At 32.5% G+C, this 24,280-nt stretch overlaps 3 protein-coding genes and 1 non-coding gene across 56 annotated transcripts; 3 read left to right on the top strand and 1 right to left on the bottom strand.

Moving 5' to 3' along the window:
• The first annotated feature begins 16 nt into the window (after window positions 1–16).
• On the top strand, window positions 17–3,520 carry LOC127069282 (TAF5-like RNA polymerase II p300/CBP-associated factor-associated factor 65 kDa subunit 5L). Its single transcript, XM_051006109.1, has 9 exons — window positions 17–238; window positions 324–484; window positions 809–1,148; window positions 1,259–1,491; window positions 1,649–1,984; window positions 2,612–2,759; window positions 2,835–3,003; window positions 3,085–3,268; window positions 3,333–3,520. The coding sequence occupies exons 1-9, from the start codon at window positions 164–166 to the stop codon at window positions 3,454–3,456; spliced, it is 1,770 nt and encodes a 589-aa protein (XP_050862066.1). The 5' UTR covers window positions 17–163; the 3' UTR covers window positions 3,457–3,520.
• A 432-nt stretch (window positions 3,521–3,952) lies between these two features.
• Window positions 3,953–9,502, top strand: LOC127069269 (ubiquitin-protein ligase E3C). Of its 3 annotated transcripts, XR_007783452.1 has the most exons (6): window positions 3,969–4,393; window positions 4,587–5,046; window positions 5,224–5,759; window positions 5,840–7,890; window positions 8,003–8,389; window positions 9,332–9,502. XR_007783452.1 is itself a non-coding variant. In XM_051006064.1 (5 exons), the coding sequence occupies exons 2-5, from the start codon at window positions 4,631–4,633 to the stop codon at window positions 8,168–8,170; spliced, it is 3,171 nt and encodes a 1,056-aa protein (XP_050862021.1). In that variant the 5' UTR covers window positions 3,953–4,393; window positions 4,587–4,630; the 3' UTR covers window positions 8,171–9,502. The 3 variants fall into 3 exon arrangements, 2 of the variants coding, with proteins under 2 accessions (XP_050862021.1, XP_050862022.1); XM_051006064.1 differs by having other exon boundaries at window positions 3,953–4,393; window positions 8,003–9,502; XM_051006065.1 differs by having other exon boundaries at window positions 3,967–4,191; window positions 8,003–9,502.
• On the bottom strand, window positions 9,220–12,954 carry LOC127069273 (exocyst complex component 1). 2 transcript variants are annotated; one of them, XM_051006074.1, is made up of 10 exons: window positions 12,730–12,954; window positions 12,354–12,581; window positions 12,028–12,264; window positions 11,676–11,913; window positions 11,386–11,603; window positions 11,112–11,302; window positions 10,613–10,980; window positions 10,364–10,509; window positions 9,581–9,775; window positions 9,220–9,498 (listed from the first exon to the last, which is right to left on the bottom strand). In XM_051006074.1, the coding sequence occupies exons 1-10, from the start codon at window positions 12,898–12,900 to the stop codon at window positions 9,346–9,348; spliced, it is 2,145 nt and encodes a 714-aa protein (XP_050862031.1). In that variant the 5' UTR covers window positions 12,901–12,954; the 3' UTR covers window positions 9,220–9,345. The 2 variants fall into 2 exon arrangements, with proteins under 2 accessions (XP_050862031.1, XP_050862032.1); XM_051006075.1 differs by having other exon boundaries at window positions 12,354–12,565; window positions 12,730–12,878.
• A 1,568-nt stretch (window positions 12,955–14,522) lies between these two features.
• On the top strand, window positions 14,523–20,653 carry LOC127069256 (uncharacterized). Of its 50 annotated transcripts, XR_007783436.1 has the most exons (16): window positions 14,638–14,840; window positions 14,937–15,030; window positions 15,148–15,262; window positions 15,570–15,684; window positions 16,414–16,528; window positions 16,625–16,739; window positions 16,836–16,950; window positions 17,047–17,140; window positions 17,258–17,372; window positions 17,469–17,583; window positions 17,680–17,794; window positions 18,102–18,195; window positions 18,313–18,427; window positions 18,524–18,638; window positions 18,735–18,849; window positions 18,946–19,044. It is a non-coding gene; the product is annotated as an uncharacterized LOC127069256 (transcript). The 50 variants fall into 50 exon arrangements; XR_007783408.1 differs by lacking the exons at window positions 15,148–15,262; window positions 15,570–15,684 and adding an exon at window positions 15,359–15,473 and having other exon boundaries at window positions 14,937–15,051; XR_007783434.1 differs by lacking the exon at window positions 15,148–15,262 and having other exon boundaries at window positions 14,937–15,051.
• The last annotated feature ends 3,627 nt before the right edge of the window (window positions 20,654–24,280 follow it).

Genomic DNA, 24,280 nt, shown 5'->3' on the forward strand with positions numbered 1-24,280 from the left:
CTCTTTCGTCGGAAAATTGCAATTAGAATAAAACAATTCTCAGCTGTATTCCCCAATTTCATTTAGAAGTTGATACGCTTACATTGGATACGATGAATATCGTAGTTCTTAATAAATTTTGAGATCTTAAAAAAAAATATAAGCGTGATTGATCAATTGATAAATGAAAATGAAGCGTTCAAAAAATGAAATAATAAATGCTACGGTCGAATCGTATTTGAAACGACGTCATTATCAGGTAAAATTTTTGGTTAGATTCCTTCGAAACTACAATCACTTACAAATATTCTAACATAACCCTAATTATTTGTTTATTTACATAGCAAGCTGGTGAATTTCTTTGTAAACCCGATCAATCAATTTGCCAAACAGGCGATGAAGTGACTCTTAGTGCAACCGTTAAGTGGGGTATATCTCGGGATAATTCAATTGTCTTCAGTGCTATCACTATTGATACAGCTGCTGCAGATCAAGCATACGAACGGTTGGTTTTTTAATTAATTTTTCCTTATTTGTTCAACGATTTATATATAAGCCTTGTTATAAAATTTAATAATCTATTTTTATAATTTTCAAATGAAACATCAATCTGAAGCGTTTGCAAAATAATTCAAATTACGTAGAGGGCAAATACAGAATTAGTATTTTCTCTCTTCATATTTAAATAAATTAGATTAGACATAAATGGATTGTGAAGCACTTCTTCTAAAGATATAAATATATATATATATATATATATATATATATATATATATTTACATACATATATACACATATACACACATATTTACATGTTAAAATCTTTCAGACTAAAGATGTGGGTAAATGTTATACTTAATGATAAATTAAAAACAGAGCTAAAAGGTCTTCTGTATCCAGTATTTTGCCATCTTTATTTAGAAATGTTACATGCTGGAAATAGACAAGCTGCAGTGCAGTTTTTAAAATCTCACCAAGGTGAATTTATTAGTGAAACAGAAAAGAGTTTTTTAGAAGAACTTTCCAGTGTCTTTTCTATACAAGATATTGAATTAAGACCATTGGTAAATGCATTTAGAACTAGAAAATATAAAGTAGATATGTCAGATGTAGCTCATATATGCCTTCAACAATTTCTTAAAAAACATGGGCATATAACATTAATGCAGGTAATATAATCTTTTTTAATCGATAAATTAAAATTAATTATAGTCATATTTGTATTATTAAACTCTTATAATAAACAAAAATCTAATAATATTTATATTGTTTTATACAGATAATAAATACACATGTCACTATAATTAAAAAGGTAGATTCTGTTCCAATGGATACTGATTCAAGTGAAAGTAGAGGACAGCGTTCTGAGATTGGAATTAATGGGCATGTAGAGCAACCATGTGGGACTGGAGTTGATCGTGAAATGCGGGAACTGCAAGAGGCCATACGACTGATACAAAATAATACTTGGCAACCATTACGCATGTTTACTGTAAACAATGCTATCGAAAAGTAATTTATATAGTATATCTCATATATAGTAATCACTGAGAATAATGTACTTCTTTCATTATTAAGTTATAAAAAATATAAGCAGTATATTATTTTATGGTCAAATATTATAGATATTAAATATCATTATTTTTTTTATATATTTTTTAATTTTCAGTGCAAGCTGTGGTATGGTAGCATCTAATTTAGATAAAGTTGCTGTAGGATTCAGCACTTCTGAAATAAGATTATGGGGTACAAGTGAAACAGTACTAATTAAGCCAGATTTTAGAGAACCATCTATTTCACTTGCTCGTAGCGTTCCACCTTGGAGTAACTTCAGTGAAAACAATCTCTTTAGAGATGAAGCAGGAGCAATAGTATTAAGGGGACATACTGACGTAATACATGATATGCGATTTGTTCCAAATGCAGATCTTCTTTTAACAGTATCTAGTGATAAAAATATGCGGGTATGGAGATTGCACGATTATACTTGTGCTGCTATATATAAGTATGTATAGCTCCTTAATAACCGTATTTGTGTTCTGTCTATAATATAATAACGAATTTGTGCACTTTGGACGATATGACCTGCTTTATTAATAATTTATTCATAATTTATTAATGATCCTTAAAAAAGAAAATACTTTCAGATTCATCTTATATATTTGAACTCAACATTGCAAGGTTGTAACGTATGATTATAAAATTGTCCTTGCACATGATTAAAAAATGATGAGAAAAATCAATAAGTAAGTAGCATAGTATAATTTAAACAATATTATTATAAAATTGATTCATGATCAATAATTAATTTACATATTTACACTTTGATTCTTTTCGCATGTAATTATCACTGAATACCTTCTTGCTAGTGCACAGAATTATCATAACATATAATTATAAAAACGAATTGAGAACACGCTTCCTTATTATTGAAAATGTTAAAATACACTTTTTTCTTTGTATTAAAAAATGAGCTTCATTATTTATTAAACAATTGAAAATTGCAAATATTAAACAGGTCATGAAATTCAAATGCTCAAATTCGGCAATAATTTATATATTGTACATTATGTTGGATATAATTTATTCAAAAATATATTTATTAGGAATAAATAAAATTTCTTTTTTCTAGTGGACACAACTATCCTATATGGTGCATGGATACTAGTATATTTAATTTGTATATAGCAACTGGATCTCATGATAGAACAGCAAAATTATGGTCTTTAGATAGAAAATTCCCATTAAGAATATTTGCAGGACATTTTTTAGATGTAAATGTGTGTAAAATTTTGTCAATATTATTATATATCACTAAAGGAAGAATACTTCTTGTAACATAATATCATTTTCAGAGCATAAAATTTCATCCAAATGCTCGATATCTAGCAACAGGATCTGCAGACAAAACAATTAGATTATGGGATAAGGATGATGCAAATCTATTAAGAGTATATGTTGGCGCTCAATCAACTATTTATAGTTTAGCTTTTAGTCCAGACGGAAAATATTTAGCTGCTGCCGGTAAAAATGTTTATAATAAAAACACATTATTTTATGCCTATATATTATTTTATAAAACTCTATTTTATCTGTTTTATGTAGGAGATGATAAGTCTATTGCAATTTGGGATCTAGCAACTAATTCATTATTGACTGAACTTAAAGGTCATCAAGATACAATCATGAATGTAGATTGGAGTCTAGATGGACAGTATATTGCTAGTGCCAGCGCGGATGGCATAGTTCGTTTGTGGTCCACACAAGATAATATTTTAGTTTCTAATAAGTAAGTGCAATATATAATTGTTATACATAAAAGATTTAAATATTGATAAATTCATTCTTTGCAGTGGATCAAAAACATCATCCAACAAAACAGAAAATTTTCATACATATTCAACATATTGCTCAAGTATTCTTTCTCTTCGATATTATGAAAAAAACAATTCATTAATTTGTATTGGAACTACATAGAAAATTTAGTATTTTAATAATAACTGAATAAAATGACAATATATGTTTCGATTATGTTAAATTATATCGTTTTTATATTTTTTAATACATATATGCAAAATTATTTTTGACTTTGTAATATATCAATTAACATATAATTATAGAGATATAAACGTGGTAAGTAATGAAAATCGAATTAAATTTCATATCTGTGAAATATATTATGAAAAATATGAATCTTACTAATATCTTGTAGTAACTGTATTGAATAGAAATATTTTTAATAATTTTACACACACATATATATATATATATATATATATATATATATATATTACGATTTATAATTATATTATATTAACCGAAGATGCATATCATTTATCTATGTAATCTTATAGAAAAAAATAACCAGAAATCTATTTTTTTCAAGTTAGTTAGATGCTAGAGTATATAAACTGTTTATATGTGATACCACGTGACAAATACGTCATCTTTACTCGTTTGCTTATTGGCTGATCATAAGCACGCATCCTTGCGTATATATATGTACATATATATTCACATTTCGCTTAGAAGAGCGCTAGAATGTGTAAACACATTTACCCTACCTGTGGATTGGCGACACTGGAATCCACACGCGTGCGCGCTGTCAGCATGATCAACATGACTGTTGAAATATGTTTATGGCGAGTATTAAACGAGTGGCCGTATAGTTGTAATTTGCAGTAAATTATTATATTTTGTTGACATATAAAGGTATATAAATATATTCGTCATAATATATCGTTTATTCAGGCATTTCCTTAAGTGACAGAATTATACGAACAAAAACAAAAATTATCTTCTATTTTAACCTTGTTTGTAAAAAAAGTTAGTAGAAGAAAAAATTCGAAAATTCCTTTGTGAAAATTAATGATATGATCTTAACTTATAATTACTGGCTAATATTGCCATAAAAGTGAGTAAATTAATAATTGTTTAATTAAGTTCTTTAATAGCATTAAATAAAACCTTTACTAGTCTTCTCTTGTATAATGTAATTTAATGCAATTATAGTTTATATCTATGACTTAATTCACAATTGTAGAAAATTTTTTTGGAACTATAGTTTTTGATAATTAGTTACCAAGTGTTATTAAAACCGATTACAGAAATTTTACAACAAGGGATGTTGGTCTGATAAGCAGAAGTCAAAATGTATAGTTTTGAAGGAGATTATAGACGTAAACCGCAACAAAATTTATCTGGAGCTAGTAAACGAGATGAGAAAGCAATTTTCATACAACATGCACAATTAGAACGTTTAAAGCGGCAACAACAACGTAAAAGACATGATGCTGCTGTAAAAATACAAGCTTATATTCGTAGCTTTGTAATTAGGAAAATTAATCGTATGCATGTAAGATCAGAGTTTGATAAAGTACAGCAAACAATTGGGCAAAGAAGTTTAAATCTGGAAGAATTAGTATCTCAATGTCGAAAATTATTATTTTTTTATAATCGCACATTGGATGCAAATAGACTTATTTTGATATTACAACATTTTCTTAAATATCAACAAGAAATCAAATTAAAATGTTTACATTCTGCTGAATGGTTATGGAGGTTACGGTATGTTTATTATCATACATAAAATAAAAGATCTTTGTATATATGTGATATAAACAAACAAATAATTTGTTAATGAAATATACCATACTTTTATTTCTACTAGTACATTTACATTTTAGTTATATTAACAAAAATATAAATTATTTATAAAATATATATTTTTAATTATTATTATAGGTGGATTCTTCGTATTTGTATGCAATATAATTCAGAAATATCAATTGGTGGAGCATATTCATTGGCTATTCCATTAAGAGCAATGGAAGTATTTACAGATGAAGAAGTTACAGAGAAAATGTTTCATAAAAATAATGATTTATATTTTGAAAGTATATTTATTTATCTAATAAAACATAGATATTTTGAGCAATTACGAACTTTAATAGATGAAAAAGTTCCACCAATGTTACAATCATCATCTGTTGCTCCAACACCAATATCAAAATGCTTGCTGAATATGCTACTGCGACCTTTACAGTTAGTTTTTTATTTGGAACAAAAAAATGGACATTATGTATTAATTTTACAAGAATTTTGTAAGAACATATTATCACCAAGATTATCAAGTGCTATAAAAATGTTCATTATACCAGCTCTAGCAGAATTTCCAGAATTTCCATTTATACAATTAATTAATTGTATCAATCAATCAGGAATAGAGCCAACATTAAGTTTACTATATTCGATTTTGTCTTTAGAATCCAAACAAGTCAGTAAGTATTCAAATTATTTTATGACAATAATTGTTAAATTTAATAAAAATATATTAATTATACATTTTTTATTAACATAGTGTTATCCAAGTTTAAAACCACTCCAATCAGTTACCTCCAGATTCTTGCTTCAATGAGTTCTGCCATTATACCTGCTGAAATAATCACTGATGAACATATAGAAGACATGGAAGATTCAGATAGTGAATATAATACTAGTATGCTTGATCTTGAAGAAGGTGATACATTACAAGAATGTATCGACATGCTCAATGAACAACAGCATGTGTATCGAATACTTCAAATACTTGATCAAGGTCAGGATCTTACTATTCTACAACCATTGTGTGAACTATGCCATAACTTATTAATTCATAATAAGCTAGCTACACACAAGTACAAGCTATTATACATGCTTGCTTTTAAACCTGAATTTTTAAAATATTTATGGACAGCATTGTTGTCAGTGTATCAAGCATCTGTATTTGGAGGAGCTGCTCCATTACTGCAAGTTATTTCACGTGGTATACCTCTTTCTGCAGAGGATTCAAAAAAAATAGTTCCATTGCTAGATGTGTTTTGTTCGTTGTTTTCTTTACTTATTGCAACATTACATGATTCAGAATTTTTTATTCAAGAATCAGATCAAATATCGAATGATAATACTCAACAGGCTATGCCATTCACTACAACAGAATTAGTGACATTATCTATTCACTTGAAGGAAGTATGTTTGGGTTTGGTCGAACTTGCTTTTCCTGATACAAGACCAGCTATTGGAGAAGATTATAAGAATGCTTTGGGTTCATCGTGTACAATACGAACACCTTTAATAACACACATAAGGACACATTTATTTAAAGTTACTGTTGGTCTATTACGTCAATTACATACAAGAAATTTAAGAAGACCATTTTGTCCTCCAGATCATTGGATTACATCAAATATTGTTATTCCTGTAGATAAGCCACAAGACTTTACATTTCGCAGACGCAGACTTAGAGGCTATGTACCATTTCAAGGACTGAGAGGTTTAACGCGAGAAGACCTGAAAGAGGGTCCACCTTTGTCAGCAAAAGAAGTTCGAACTTTAACACTACTTCGTGAGATGCCTTTTGTTATACCGTTTAATGATCGCGTTGTAGTATTTCAATCATTAATTTATCATGATAAAACAGAGCAGCAAGGTGAGTTTACTCACTTTGCCCAAAAACCATCAATCCAAATAACTGTAAGAAGAAATTATTTGTATGAAGATGCATTTGAAAAATTATCACCAGAAAATGAGCCAGAATTAAGATTAAAAATGCGCGTTCAATTCGTTAATACAGCTGGATTAGAAGAATCTGGTGTAGATGGTGGAGGACTGTTTAGAGAATTCTTATCGGAATTATTGAAAACAAGTTTTGACCCTAATAGAGGATTTTTTAAACATACAAAAGACAATATGCTGTATCCAAATCCAACAGTACATTTGTTAATGGATGATTTCCCGAAACACTATTATTTTATTGGTAGAATTCTTGGAAAAGCTTTATATGAAAATTTATTAGTAGAGCTTCCATTTGCAGAATTTTTCCTATCAAAAATCGTTGGACTTCAATCTGACGTTGATGCTCATCATTTAGCTTCTTTGGATCCAATCATGTATACAAATCTTTTATCTTTAAAAAGTTATAAAGGAGATGTTACTGATCTCGAATTGGATTTTACCGTATTATCCGATGAATTAGGAGAGAAAAGAATAGATGAATTAAAACCGAGTGGTGCTAATATTCCTGTCACTAATCATAATCGTATTGAATACATACATTTGATGGCAGATTACAAACTGAATAAACAAATTAGGGCACAATGCTATGCGTTTAAGCAAGGTATTGGCAGTGTAGTTCCCTTAGAATGGTTACAAATGTTTAATAACAAAGAACTTCAAGTATTAATATCAGGAGCGCAAATTCCTGTAGATGTAAATGATTTAAAATTACATACAAATTACACCGGAGGATATACACCTGATCATCCAACTATCACTGCCTTCTGGAAAGTTGTAAACGAATTTAATGATCAACAAAAAAGTAAGCTATTGAAATTTGTTACAAGCTGTAGCAGGCCACCTCTTCTTGGATTTAAGGTATTAGATTATATTTATTATTATTAATGAAATCTTATTATTACGATTCACTTTTTATTTTATTATAAATATAGGCATATAAATTACATCATCTATATTTTTTTGATTTTAGGAGCTTGATCCACCTTTCTGTATCCAACATGCTGGCAGTGTAGACCGCTTGCCAACTTCTAGTACCTGCATGAATCTTCTAAAACTTCCTGATTTTCCTAATGAAAAAACATTACGTGAAAAGCTTCTATATGCAATAGAAGCTGGTGCAGGATTTGAACTCAGCTAAAGCTGTATTTTGAAAGTAATTTTACAAGTTACAACAAGAATATTGATGTGTATGCACAATATAGTATAGCTATTCTGTGTAATCTATAAATAATTGGAATCATATTGATGTATTTTGTTAATGGGTGCAGTTTAAAAGTCTGCTCAAAAATTTGTTTACTGGATGCTTCATATGTATCATACATATATTGTTTTAGAAATAGATAATGGATCCTGAGATGTAAGTATTAATACAAAGTCAACAAATTTACATTAATAATAAGTAGGAAGAGATAAAAATTAATTAAGGAAGGCACTAAATATATAACACTGTTAGGAGGGGGCCAACAACTATCTAGTTAGTGTTTGTTGTCTAGTATTTGTCTAACTATGATGAAAATTGCTACTGATATCAATTGACAAGTAATACTATTTATATTAACATGACGGATCTATTGCAGTAACGTATATGTATGCTACGTAAAACATTATACAATAATTACAAATACAGATTTCTATTTCCGTCAATTTACTCAAAAAATGATTGAAATATTGTGGTCTAAAGTGGTACTTGTCATGTAAACGATCTATCTATACGTTTTGCTAGAAAATACCTCTGATCTAAGCGACATTGCGCAATTCACTTAGAGTGAATTACTTCAACACAATACTTCGAGTAACTCTTTCATGTAAAAATTGAGCAAATGTGCATGTATATCGGAGAATAATGAATTTACGAAAGAATTCATTTACTTATTTTTTATTTGATCAATGATGTATTAAACAATTTTTGCATTAACGAATAAAAGAAATGAAAAGTTGCTCAAAGTAATTTAAATAAGTCTTCGCTCTCTGTGCGTACGTATTTGTCAATTTTTCTGCCCATGGCCTACAATTGTAAATTGTGTATATTTTCATGTTTTATATTTACGATGAATGTTTATAAACCATTTATTCAGTGTAAATAAAATAACTTAAAACTTTGTTTTTGTCGTGCACTTTATAAATAAATATCATCATAATAATTCAATGAAGTATCGATTGTTAAGGCACAGAAAAAAGACAATAATATTAAAATAATCATAAATATTATTCTATATCATATTATATATAACAGTAATACGTATAATTACACGTCAAAGAATATTTACATTGTTTAATACTGTTGTATCAAACATAACAGGTTACATCCTATTGTTAATGTGATCGGGCGATTTCTGAAAAAAATTCTAAGATATCCTGAGTCGTAAATTCAAGTCTCACCATGCTGTCTGGATAACAACGTTGCACTGATTCTTCAATGTATTTGTATTGGGCGATGAATTCACCTTGCATTTCACGCCAAACGACCTGTGTAATAATAATTTTAATTTCATCTATATAAAATTTACAATAATATAATATATAAAATGTTGCTAATTCAAAATAATACCTGTAATAAATTTTCTTCTTCACAAAGATGTTTCTCAACTTTACGATATAAATTTTCTAAGCCTTTTTTTACTTCTCGAGCAGGATATTCCTTTATAACTCGTCGAAGTTCTTGTTTACTGAAAGCCATTTGATAACTAATCTCTGATTCTTTTACACCAGCTCCAACTTTTGCTTGTACACCCTCAAAGAAGAGCTGAAAATTTTATCATTATTGAATTGTCTTTTTAAGACTCAATTACATCATATGTACACATGTTGCATACATACGTACATACATACATACATACATTATATATATATATAACACGCAATATCCCAAGTTAGGTGCATGCAATACACATAATCATTTCTCAGACTATTAAAGATACGATAAAATTCATATAACAGTTTGATTCATAGAAGTAAGTACAATGATGTATTCGACTTTTTTTATGCTGCTTGCAACATTTAGTAAATACATTAAAAAAAGTGTAAGTACTATATCTTGTTAAATTTATTATAATGGATTTAAGTACTTACAATGTACTATAAGATAGAGCTAATATGTACTGTTCCATTTAAAAAGGTGAAGGGCGTAAAAATCTTGATGGATAATGACTTTATGAAACAAAAGATTCGATTACATCATTGTGGTTCTCTTTTTCACGTAAACAATTTTTGTATAAAAAATTTGTTCGTATCTTTGATAAGCTAATAAATAAAGTGCACATTTGAGTCGGATATAACGTAATACATATAGCGTAATTTTTATAAAATACACACACGTATACATAAAACTAACATTAAGTTTTTCTAGAGGTCTACCAAAATATTGTATTACATATGCACGAAGTGCTTCCTGATATCTTTGTTTCGCTTCCTTGCGTTCTTGATCTAATACTGAGATTTTTACTTGTGATAAGAGATCATACATATGATGGAAGTTTTCTGGAATAAAAAATAATTTGAATTTATGACGTTAAAAAAAATAAAAAAAAAAAAAAATAAAAGTAAGTTTAAAGAACTTACAAAACAGACATAAATTACATACCCATTTTTATGACCTCAGGTGGTGTTTTATGATGTTCTTTACTATGAATAACAATAGCTTCAAATATTGTGCCAACTAATTTAGTATACCATTTTTCTAAATCGACCTTCCTATCAGAATGTTTGAAAATTTTTTCAGCTGTTTTTGCAAAAAGTCCAAAATTTGCAACATATGGCAATATACCGCATTTATGTCGTCGATTAACTTTAGTATCTGTTAAAATTGATTGTTGCTGTGCTTGCATAAATTTATCAAAAGCCCTTTTTACTTGAATTAAGGCAGATGCAAAAGTCATTGATAAAAAGGATCCAGTATCTTGAGCCGACATAACGTGTTGTGATAAACGAACTAAGACATACATACACCAACTGAAAATAATACATAAACGTTATATGTTTAATACATAAAATGGCATTCTATATTGTAACATAAAATTTATAAAATAATTTGTAATCTTGTTCGTATAAATTTCGATTTTATGTTATACAAATATACTCACAAACTATCAACTTTGTCTAAAAAGGCAATAAAGTTATTTAATTCTGTTTCCAGAGATGGAAATATAGCTGACATTGTACCACGTACTTCTTCATTTACTTGCCGCTCTAATTTTTTACTTGCTGTTGAAGTTACTGAGCCAGGACTTGCAGCACCATTATTTGCACATTCTGTTTCTTCCATTTCGTTGCTCTAGTGAAACGATTCAAAATATGTATATTAATATTTAATTAATAATGTAAAATAATATTATAATTAGATACAACATGTCTCACATTTGAAGGTGTAAGAACAGAATCTAATTGAAGAAATGAAATACAAAAAGCCTGTTCTGCAAGGCATACTGGCTGCATCTGAGATAATACACAATCTAATACTGAATCTAAAAAACGGCCTTCACTTATAGGTGGCCAAATTTCCGAGCTAAGAAGACACATGGGTGCTGGATTAATTAAGTCTTCAGCTTTTTGTCCACTAGATTTGGAAGCATGAACTAAGGTAAAAATAACATTTGCATAAATAATATATCAAAGATAAAAAAGCTAAAAGCTGTACTTTTCTTTACCTTGTAATCGTTTATTGATGAGTTTATTTTTTGCTATTTCAAAAAAGTGTTTTAAATCTCTCTTGTACAATTTACTCATTGTATCCCTATATACTTTAGCAAGTTGCAAGAAAGCTTTATTATCTAAAGCTCTTAATAACTGCATTAATTCAGTATATGGTTCTAATTCATGATGAACAGCTTCATGTGTTGGAAGAATTAACTCTGAAGAAGTTATATTTTCTCCAGTATCATTACCCTATAAAAAATGAAGATATATTAGCACAGTTTATATCTTATAAAATATAAATATCATTGACACAATAGAAAAATAAAGAATCTTTTTATAGAAATTCAAAAAAGTAGTAAGTACCAAATGTATAAAAAGATTGTTCAAATGTCTCGCAACAATAACCGAAAATTTTGTTTTCAGTTTTTCCAGACGCTTTTTCTGCTCGGTTACTGCATTTAGTTTATCAAGACCAAGCGGTAAAGGTGCTATCATTGCTTTCAAGAGTGCTGCTCCTGCAAGACTAAGTTCTTCTCGTCCACCTGGAAGCTCAGCTTCATTTAAAATACGCTGATAATTTGCAGGTATATCAAGCTGCGACTATAATAATAAATAACAAAAAATATTTCAAAAAAATTTTATGATCAACAATTTCATTTATCTACTTATATTTAGACCTATATACTTACAATCGCTGCACTTAATTGTTCCAATAGAAAACTAGCATTATTGTTAGCTGTATGTATTGCCTGATTTTTTTGTCCAACACGTGCCATAACTTCTCTGATTCTTCCAAGTGCCTCATCATAAGCTGCAAGCCGAGCTTCAACTATAGAAGCTTCTTCTACAGCAGCCTCAATACTTTTCATTAACTGTGTCACTTGGGGCTCGGAACCTAAGACTAACCGTACATTTTCCTATGAACATATATCACGTCTTATATAATATTGATAAAGCAATAACAAATAATAATATTGTCAGCTCATTAATGATATAAATTACATAAACTTGAAATTCACTAAAACATTTATTATTCTATTCATAATCAATAAAATGACATATTACCCCATCAAGAATGGATAGATCTTTGGAAAGTGTTTCCATAAAGAGTTCAGCATTTGAAACGGCATAGTCACAACCTTCTATCAATTGTTTCAAATCAGAAGCTTCTTTTTCTGTAATAGGTTGATAATCCGATGAAGTGGGTGGTATTAAAAGTTCTGGAATATAATCCATCACGTCTGATGCACTTATCGTCTGTCGCTGATCATCACCAAACTAAATACTTGTACGACATATGCAATGCGCGCGCATCGTAATATTTTAAAAATATATATATCTAATAAGAGTTATCGCTGTTAGGTGTTAGTGTTACAAAACTATTTTTACCGTTGCTGTATATAGAAGATTGATTTACACATTATTAAATGATTAATGAAAAAACACATCTATACATTCTTTTATGTTAATCAAAATCGTGCGATAAAAGATAAAAAAATTCTGAATATGAATTCTCATGTGTCATCTCGCATCATGATTTTTTATGCGTGAATTCTCAACAGAACAGTATTTTCGATAATTTAGATACATTTAATACCGATAAAATACGATAAGAAATACAAAGCAGTTAACATTATAAGCTAATCTCGTATGAACGATCATGAGGTAAAAACATTCAAGTTTAAGTCGCTGTATGTAAGAGTTATAAAAACGATTAGTAAGTCAATGACTTCGACAGTTAGTTTATTTCAAATAACCACGACAGTAAAGACGTTAGTTCTTTCTTTTGTACAAGTAATCTTGAATAATTAATACTTTTCATTATCATATTTATTTAATTGTAATTGTAAGTGATCAAAACAATAATTAAGAACAAAAAGTTTGTGAAATTTGGTTAGATGACAATCAGCCTAAAATTGAGAAGAGAACATCGCAGATCTCTTACTACGTATTCGCAGGTTAGAATAAACAATTCCTTCCGGTATCAGATAATATCAATCAATTTCTTTATATATTTCAACGAGTAAACGTCAAAAATAATTCTTACCGTCCGGATAAATAAAAATAAGCTATATTGTCGATAATTTTATAATTAATTACATAATGTACGTTATATATGCAACATATTAAACTAATATTTAAATTGTAACACATTTATTTAGATATTTCGTAGTACGATACACATATTAAACATAAAATAAAATAAAATTTATTTAAAAAGAGTTACAATTTGATCGTGCGGTCGTTGTTTGAAAATGGAATTTTTTATTGATTTGGACACTTGTAGGATCAGACTTAACCCATTTTCCGACGACAGAACATCGAAAATTCCTCAGGATATTTTTCTTTTCAGTATCAACGAGATATTAAGCCAGGTACGACGCAATATAATACATTTCTTGAAAAATGTATACAATTGAGTTTAGGTCAGATTAAATTCTGCTCTGGCGACACATAGCTACGCGTAACGACAACAAAATTGGATTTTTTATTGACTTTGTCGACTTCTAGTTGAGTTTTGAATTGTACTTCAGCGAGAGCACATCAAAGTGCTCAACATACACGTGATCCGTAAGAAATAGCGAAGAGTTATTATTATAGGATTCATCCTTTCACTACTTTATAAAAATTATATTATTTTAAAATTAAATTGCCAAATGGGGATATTTCGCATCCCCAGACGTCAACAAAGTCGAGCTTTTGATTGACTTTGACGGTACATAGTTTAGTTTTACTTTGTATTTCGGCGAGTAGACATCGCAATCCTCCTCAAGTAAGAGAGAAGAGTTAATGTAAGTATAATTATATCACTCATTCATTCAATATTCTGTACGATTTGCTTTGTTTTAGAATGAAATGGAGTAGTGGGTATACTCTCCCACCCCTGGCGGCAATATAAACGAACCGACAGTTACTGATTCAGTCTTGCCTTGAATTCCGAAGAGTACGCCTCGCAGATCTCGTAGTACGCATTCCTCGGAACTAATAGAGAAGAGTTAATATAAGTACATAATTATATCACTCATTCTTTCGATATTCTGTACGATTTGTTTTGTTTTAGAATGAGATAGAGTAGTGGGGATACTCTCCCACCCCTGGCGGCAATATAAACAGACCGACAGTTACTGATTCAGTCTTGCCTTGAATTCCGAAGAGTACGCATCGCAGATCTCGTAGTACGCATTCCTCGGAACTAATAGAGAAGAGTTAATATAAGTACATAATTATATCACTCATTCTTTCGATATTCTGTACGATTTGTTTTGTTTTAGAATGAGATAGAGTAGTGGGGATACTCTCCCACCCCTGGCGGCAATATAAACGAACCGACAGTTACTGATTCAGTCTTGCCTTGAATTCCGAAGGGTACGCCTCGCAGTTCTCGTAGTACGCATTCCTCGGAACTAATAGAGAAGAGTTAATATAAGTACATAATTATATCACTCATTCTTTCGATATTCTGTACGATTTGTTTTGTTTTAGAATGAGATAGAGTAGTGGGGATACTCTCCCACCCCTGGCGGCAATATAAACAGACCGACAGTTACTGATTCAGTCTTGCCTTGAATTCCGAAGGGTACGCCTCGCAGTTCTCGTAGTACGCATTCCTCGGAACTAATAGAGAAGAGTTAATATAAGTACATAATTATATCACTCATTCTTTCGATATTCTGTACGATTTGTTTTGTTTTAGAATGAGATAGAGTAGTGGGGATACTCTCCCACCCCTGGCGGCAATATAAACGAACCGACAGTTACTGATTCAGTCTTGCCTTGAATTCCGAAGAGTACGCATCGCAGATCTCGTAGTACGCATTCCTCGGAACTAATAGAGAAGAGTTAATATAAGTACATAATTATATCACTCATTCTTTCGATATTCTGTACGATTTGTTTTGTTTTAGAATGAGATAGAGTAGTGGGGATACTCTCCCACCCCTGGCGGCAATATAAACGAACCGACAGTTACTGATTCAGTCTTGCCTTGAATTCCGAAGGGTACGCCTCGCAGTTCTCGTAGTACGCATTCCTCGGAACTAATAGAGAAGAGTTAATATAAGTACATAATTATATCACTCATTCTTTCGATATTCTGTACGATTTGTTTTGTTTTAGAATGAGATAGAGTAGTGGGGATACTCTCCCACCCCTGGCGGCAATATAAACGGACCGACAGTTACTGATTCAGTCTTGCCTTGAATTCCGAAGGGTACGCCTCGCAGTTCTCGTAGTACGCATTCCTCGGAACTAATAGAGAAGAGTTAATATAAGTACATAATTATATCACTCATTCTTTCGATATTCTGTACGATTTGTTTTGTTTTAGAATGAGATAGAGTAGTGGGGATACTCTCCCACCCCTGGCGGCAATATAAACAGACCGACAGTTACTGATTCAGTCTTGCCTTGAATTCCGAAGGGTACGCCTCGCAGTTCTCGTAGTACGCATTCCTCGGAACTAATAGAGAAGAGTTAATATAAGTACATAATTATATCACTCATTCTTTCGATATTCTGTACGATTTGTTTTGTTTTAGAATGAGATAGAGTAGTGGGGATACTCTCCCACCCCTGGCGGCAATATAAACAGACCGACAGTTACTGATTCAGTCTTGCCTTGAATTCCGAAGGGTACGCCTCGCAGTTCTCGTAGTACGCATTCCTCGGAACTAATAGAGAAGAGTTAATATAAGTACATAATTATATCACTCATTCTTTCGATATTCTGTACGATTTGTTTTGTTTTAGAATGAGATAGAGTAGTGGGGATACTCTCCCACCCCTGGCGGCAATATAAACGAACCGACAGTTACTGATTCAGTCTTGCCTTGAATTCCGAAGAGTACGCATCGCAGATCTCGTAGTACGCATTCCTCGGAACTAATAGAGAAGAGTTAATATAAGTACATAATTATATCACTCATTCTTTCGATATTCTGCACGATTTGTTTTGTTTTAGAATGAGATAGAGTAGTGGGGATACTCTCCCACCCCTGGCGGCAATATAAACAGACCGACAGTTACTGATTCAGTCTTGCCTTGAATTCCGAAGAGTACGCATCGCAGATCTCGTAGTACGCATTCCTCGGAACTAATAGAGAAGAGTTAATATAAGTACATAATTATATCACTCATTCTTTCGATATTCTGTACGATTTGTTTTGTTTTAGAATGAGATAGAGTAGTGGGGATACTCTCCCACCCCTGGCGGCAATATAAACGAACCGACAGTTACTGATTCAGTCTTGCCTTGAATTCCGAAGGGTACGCCTCGCAGTTCTCGTAGTACGCATTCCTCGGAACTAATAGAGAAGAGTTAATATAAGTACATAATTATATCACTCATTCTTTCGATATTCTGCACGATTTGTTTTGTTTTAGAATGAGATAGAGTAGTGGGGATACTCTCCCACCCCTGGCGGCAATATAAACGAACCGACAGTTACTGATTCAGTCTTGCCTTGAATTCCGAAGGGTACGCCTCGCAGTTCTCGTAGTACGCATTCCTCGGAACTAATAGAGAAGAGTTAATATAAGTACATAATTATATCACTCATTCTTTCGATATTCTGTACGATTTGTTTTGTTTTAGAATGAGATAGAGTAGTGGGGATACTCTCCCACCCCTGGCGGCAATATAAACAGACCGACAGTTACTGATTCAGTCTTGCCTTGAATTCCGAAGGGTACGCCTCGCAGTTCTCGTAGTACGCATTCCTCGGAACTAATAGAGAAGAGTTAATATAAGTACATAATTATATCACTCATTCTTTCGATATTCTGTACGATTTGTTTTGTTTTAGAATGAGATAGAGTAGTGGGGATACTCTCCCACCCCTGGCGGCAATATAAACAGACCGACAGTTACTGATTCAGTCTTGCCTTGAATTCCGAAGAGTACGCATCGCAGATCTCGTAGTACGCATTCCTCGGAACTAATAGAGAAGAGTTAATATAAGTACATAATTATATCACTCATTCTTTCGATATTCTGCACGATTTGTTTTGTTTTAGAATGAGATAGAGTAGTGGGGATACTCTCCCACCCCTGGCGGCAATATAAACAGACCGACAGTTACTGATTCAGTCTTGCCTTGAATTCCGAAGAGTACGCATCGCAGATCTCGTAGTACGCATTCCTCGGAACTAATAGAGAAGAGTTAATATAAGTACATAATTATATCACTCATTCTTTCGATATTCTGTACGATTTGTTTTGTTTTAGAATGAGATAGAGTAGTGGGGATACTCTCCCCCCCCTGGCGGCAATATAAACGAACCGACAGTTACTGATTCAGTCTTGCCTTGAATTCCGAAGGGTACGCCTCGCAGTTCTCGTAGTACGCATTCCTCGGAACTAATAGAGAAGAGTTAATATAAGTACATAATTATATCACTCATTCTTTCGATATTCTGTACGATTTGTTTTGTTTTAGAATGAGATAGAGTAGTGGGGATACTCTCCCACCCCTGGCGGCAATATAAACGAACCGACAGTTACTGATTCAGTCTTGCCTTGAATTCCGAAGGGTACGCCTCGCAGTTCTCGTAGTACGCATTCCTCGGAACTAATAGAGAAGAGTTAATATAAGTACATAATTATATCACTCATTCTTTCGATATTCTGTACGATTTGTTTTGTTTTAGAATGAGATAGAGTAGTGGGGATACTCTCCCACCCCTGGCGGCAATATAAACAGACCGACAGTTACTGATTCAGTCTTGCCTTGAATTCCGAAGGGTACGCCTCGCAGTTCTCGTAGTACGCATTCCTCGGAACTAATAGAGAAGAGTTAATATAAGTACATAATTATATCACTCATTCTTTCGATATTCTGTACGATTTGTTTTGTTTTAGAATGAGATAGAGTAGTGGGGATACTCTCCCACCCCTGGCGGCAATATAAACAGACCGACAGTTACTGATTCAGTCTTGCCTTGAATTCCGAAGAGTACGCATCGCAGATCTCGTAGTACGCATTCCTCGGAACTAATAGAGAAGAGTTAATATAAGTACATAATTATATCACTCATTCTTTCGATATTCTGCACGATTTGTTTTGTTTTAGAATGAGATAGAGTAGTGGGGATACTCTCCCACCCCTGGCGGCAATATAAACAGACCGACAGTTACTGATTCAGTCTTGCCTTGAATTCCGAAGAGTACGCATCGCAGATCTCGTAGTACGCATTCCTCGGAACTAATAGAGAAGAGTTAATATAAGTACATAATTATATCACTCATTCTTTCGATATTCTGTACGATTTGTTTTGTTTTAGAATGAGATAGAGTAGTGGGGATACTCTCCCACCCCTGGCGGCAATATAAACGAACCGACAGTTACTGATTCAGTCTTGCCTTGAATTCCGAAGGGTACGCCTCGCAGTTCTCGTAGTACGCATTCCTCGGAACTAATAGAGAAGAGTTAATATAAGTACATAATTATATCACTCATTCTTTCAATATTTTGTACGATTTGTTTTGTTTTAGATTCAAGTTGGGAGTAGGGATACTTGGCCTCGTGAGACGACAACGTAGTTGGACTTTTGACCGACTATTACCGTTACTAGTTCAGTTGTGTTTTGGACTTCGATGAGAGAACATAAAAATTTCCGCAGAAGCCGTCCGAGAGAGTGTTAAGGAGGAGTATACGCAAGTACAATATTCTATCACTCATATTTTCGTCATGCAATACTATTTCTTTTGTTTCAGACTTCGACTCTGTGCTTTCGGGGACTTAGAAATTTTCGCACCTCTGGGGGACTTTGAAAATCCATCTCCAGAAGTGGACTTAGAAATTTTCGCCCTTTCGTCGGACTTTGACAATCTGTCTCCTCGAGTGGACTTAGAAATTTTCGCAGAAGCCGCCCGAGAGAGTGTTAAGGAGGAGTATACGCAAGTACAATATTCTATCACTCATATTTTCGTCATGCTATACTATTTCTTTTGTTTCAGACTTCGACTCTGTGCTTTCGGGGACTTAGAAATTTTCGCACCTCTGGGGGACTTTGAAAATCCATCTCCAGAAGTGGACTTAGAAATTTTCGCCCTTTCGTCGGACTTTGACAATCTGTCTCCTCGAGTGGACTTAGAAATTTTCGCAGAAGCCGCCCGAGAGAGTGTTAAGGAGGAGTATACGCAAGTACAATATTCTATCACTCATATTTTCGTCATGCTATACTATTTCTTTTGTTTCAGACTTCGACTCTGTGCTTTCGGGGACTTAGAAATTTTCGCAACTCTGGGGGACTTTGAAAATCCATCTCCAGAAGTGGACTTAGAAATTTTCAAACTTTTGGGGAACTTTGAAAATTCTATCTCCATGAGTGGACTTAGAAACTTGCACAACTTTAGGGAACTTTGAAAATCTATCTCCATGAGTGGACTTAGAAATTTTCAAACTTTTGGGGAACTTTGAAAATTCTATTTCCATGAGTGGACTTAGAAATTTTCGCACCTTTGAAAGACAAAATCTATCTCCATGAGTGAACTTAGAAATTTTCAAACCTTTGGAGAACTTTGAAAATTCTATCTCCATGAGTGGACTTAGAAATTTTCGCACCTTCGAAAGACAAAATCTATCTCCATGAGTGAACTTAGAAACTTGCACAACTTTAGGGAACTTTGAAAATCTATCTCCATGAGTGAACTTAGAAATTTTCAAACTTTTGGGGAACTTTGAAAATTCTATCTCCATGAGTGGACTTAGAAATTTTCAAACTTTTGGGGAACTTTGAAAATTCTATCTCCATGAGTGGACTTAGAAATTTTCAAACTTTTGGGGAACTTTGAAAATTCTATCTCCATGAGTGGACTTAGAAACTTGCACAACTTTAGGGAACTTTGAAAATCTATCTCCATGAGTGGACTTAGAAATTTTCAAACTTTTGGGGAACTTTGAAAATTCTATCTCCATGAGTGGACTTAGAAATTTTCAAACTTTTGGGGAACTTTGAAAATTCTATCTCCATGAGTGGACTTAGAAACTTGCACAAATTTAGGGAACTTTGAAAATCTATCTCCATGAGTGGACTTAGAAATTTTCAAACTTTTGGGGAACTTTGAAAATTCTATTTCCATGAGTGGACTTAGAAATTTTCGCACCTTTGAAAGACAAAATCTATCTCCATGAGTGAACTTAGAAATTTTCAAACCTTTGGAGAACTTTGAAAATTCTATCTCCATGAGTGGACTTAGAAATTTTCGCACCTTCGAAAGACAAAATCTATCTCCATGAGTGAACTTAGAAACTTGCACAACTTTAGGGAACTTTGAAAATCTATCTCCATGAGTGAACTTAGAAATTTTCAAACTTTTGGGGAACTTTGAAAATTCTATCTCCATGAGTGGACTTAGAAATTTTCAAACTTTTGGGGAACTTTGAAAATTCTATCTCCATGAGTGGACTTAGAAATTTTCAAACTTTTGGGGAACTTTGAAAATTCTATCTCCATGAGTGGACTTAGAAATTTTCGCACCTTTGAAAGACAAAATCTATCTCCATGAGTGAACTTAGAAACTTGCACAACTTTAGGGAACTTTGAAAATCTATCTCCATGAGTGGACTTAGAAATTTTCAAACTTTTGGGGAACTTTGAAAATTCTATCTCCATGAGTGGACTTAGAAATTTTCGCACCTTTGAAAGACAAAATCTATCTCCATGAGTGAACTTAGAAATTTTCAAACCTTTGGACAACTTTGAAAATTCTATCTCCATGAGTGGACTTAGAAATTTTCAAACCTTTGGAGAACTTTGAAAATTCTATCTCCATGAGTGAACTTAGAAACTTGCACAACTTTAGGGAACTTTGAAAATCTATCTCCATGAGTGAACTTAGAAATTTTCAAACCTTTGGAGAACTTTGAAAATTCTATCTCCATGAGTGAACTTAGAAACTTGCACAACTTTAGGGAACTTTGAAAATTCTATCTCCATGAGTGGACTTAGAAATTTTCGCACCTTTGAAAGACAAAATCTATCTCCATGAGTGAACTTAGAAACTTGCACAACTTTAGGGAACTTTGAAAATCTATCTCCATGAGTGGACTTAGAAATTTTCAAACTTTTGGGGAACTTTGAAAATTCTATCTCCATGAGTGGACTTAGAAATTTTCGCACCTTTGAAAGACAAAATCTATCTCCATGAGTGAACTTAGAAACTTGCACACCTTTAGGGAACTTTGAAAATCTATCTCCATGAGTGGACTTGGATATTTTCACACCTTTGGGGGACTTTGAAAATTCTATCTCCATGAGTGGACTTAGAAACTTGCACAACTTTAGGGAACTTTGAAAATCTATCTCCATGAGTGAACTTAGAAATTTTCAAACCTTTGGAGAACTTTGAAAATTCTATCTCCATGAGTGAACTTAGAAACTTGCACAACTTTAGGGAACTTTGAAAATTCTATCTCCATGAGTGGACTTAGAAATTTTCAAACCTTTGGAGAACTTTGAAAATTCTATCTCCATGAGTGGACTTAGAAATTTTCGCACCTTCGAAAGACAAAATCTATCTCCATGAGTGAACTTAGAAACTTGCACAACTTTAGGGAACTTTGAAAATCTATCTCCATGAGTGGACTTAGAAATTTTCAAACTTTTGGGGAACTTTGAAAATTGTATCTCCATGAGTGGACTTAGAAATTTTCGCACCTTTGAAAGACAAAATCTATCTCCATGAGTGAACTTAGAAACTTGCACAACTTTAGGGAACTTTGAAAATCTATCTCCATGAGTGGACTTAGAAATTTTCAAACTTTTGGGGAACTTTGAAAATTCTATCTCCATGAGTGGACTTAGAAATTTTCGCACCTTTGAAAGACAAAATCTATCTCCATGAGTGAACTTAGAAACTTGCACAACTTTAGGGAACTTTGAAAATCTATCTCCATGAGTGGACTTAGAAATTTTCAAACTTTTGGGGAACTTTGAAAATTCTATCTCCATGAGTGGACTTAGAAATTTTCGCACCTTTGAAAGACAAAATCTATCTCCATGAGTGAACTTAGAAACTTGCACACCTTTAGGGAACTTTGAAAATCTATCTCCATGAGTGGACTTGGATATTTTCACACCTTTGGGGGACTTTGAAAATTCTATCTCCAAGAGTGTACTTAGAAATTTTCGCACGATGCCAAATTCGAGCGAGTATTATCGAAGACTTAAAGTAAGTATATTTTTCTATCATATATTTGTTGAATGATTTATACAGTTTACAATGATACTAATTATTTCATTTGTATTTTTGTTTCAGAACCTCGTTGCAATAGCGCGCGTTGCAAAGATGTAATCGAGTGTTAGCATCGCTAAAATAAATTTATCGCGAAGTAGAAGCAGTGTTTGTTCGTTCGCGGTTCGCGATTTAAACCATAAGTGTTTTTGCATAGACTGCGTGCAATGCAGTCCTTAGAGTCAGTGTTTGTTCGCGTAGTTTTTGATTTTTTAACAGTCGCACAGACTGTACTTGTAAAATATAGTAGAGTTGCGTTAAGTAAACTCAGTGACCGTTCGTTAATAAGTAACTATCGCGAATTAGAGTCAGTGCATCACTGAAGAGGATCTCAACCAACTTTGATGTCAACCTACCTCATGTTCAACCAACTACAAATCATCCACCCTCAATTTCAACCTAAATCGCGGTCCAGTGTTTTGGAGCCATCGCAGAACTTCTTAAGTAGTGAGTTAATTTTTAAGTTCCTCCGATCACTCAATCATGTCGAGGACGAAAGGTCCGAATCGGCACGGGTGATTGGTTGTAATTTATTAGTAGATGAGCATTGAGTGACCACGAGTAAATTTCTTCGGAAATTTACTCGTGAATGGTTCGTTAATTTTTTGAATTATTTATTAGATTAGGATAGAGTCTTCTTGTTCAAACGCATTATTACAATTATCTGAAATTTTTATTATGTGAATGCATTTTTAAATAATTTTGTCCCGCGAAAATAGTACAAAAATCGCGATATTCGCGAATTTTAATAATAGATAAGCAAGAAGACATTCGCGATGGATAGTTTCTGGATTACAAGCGAGAATGTATAATTTATTTTCTAATAATTCAATAATCGCTTGTAAGAAGGAGCGTCCAATGATTTTTCATTACATTTTTAGATAAAGATAAATCAATTTTATTGATAAAAGAAAAGATAGAGTCATTGCTTTTGAAAGAATAAAGTAGAGTAGAGAAAAGACAAAGAGACTTGTAAAATCACACCGCGTATAACATTGAATAAGTTAATCGACTTTTAGCTTAGGATTTTCAGCAATTAATATATTAATTCTCGTTTCTCTACCGATGCTTTCTCGATTTTTCGTTTCAGGATTGGTTTAGAGTTGCGTTAGATTCGTTAGTTTTCTTCGACGTTTTAGAATAAGAGATAGTTCTAGTTTCTCGGCGATAGTTGACGATAGTTCAATTGTTCTATAGTAGTTGTTAGGGCACGAAGCAAAGAAGAGGCTATGTGCCGAAGAGGCCCCCACAAATTGTGGCTCAAGAGGGCAACTATTAGACTATAGAGATATTTTCGAAGTTTCGACAGAACACTTCGAGAATGACTCTTAGTCATATTTTAATTATATCATGTTGTCACTCAAAATGCTCTTATATAAT

This window comes from Vespula vulgaris, chromosome 15, assembly GCF_905475345.1.
Source record: "Vespula vulgaris chromosome 15, iyVesVulg1.1, whole genome shotgun sequence".
Taxonomy (NCBI): Eukaryota; Metazoa; Arthropoda; class Insecta; order Hymenoptera; family Vespidae; genus Vespula; species Vespula vulgaris.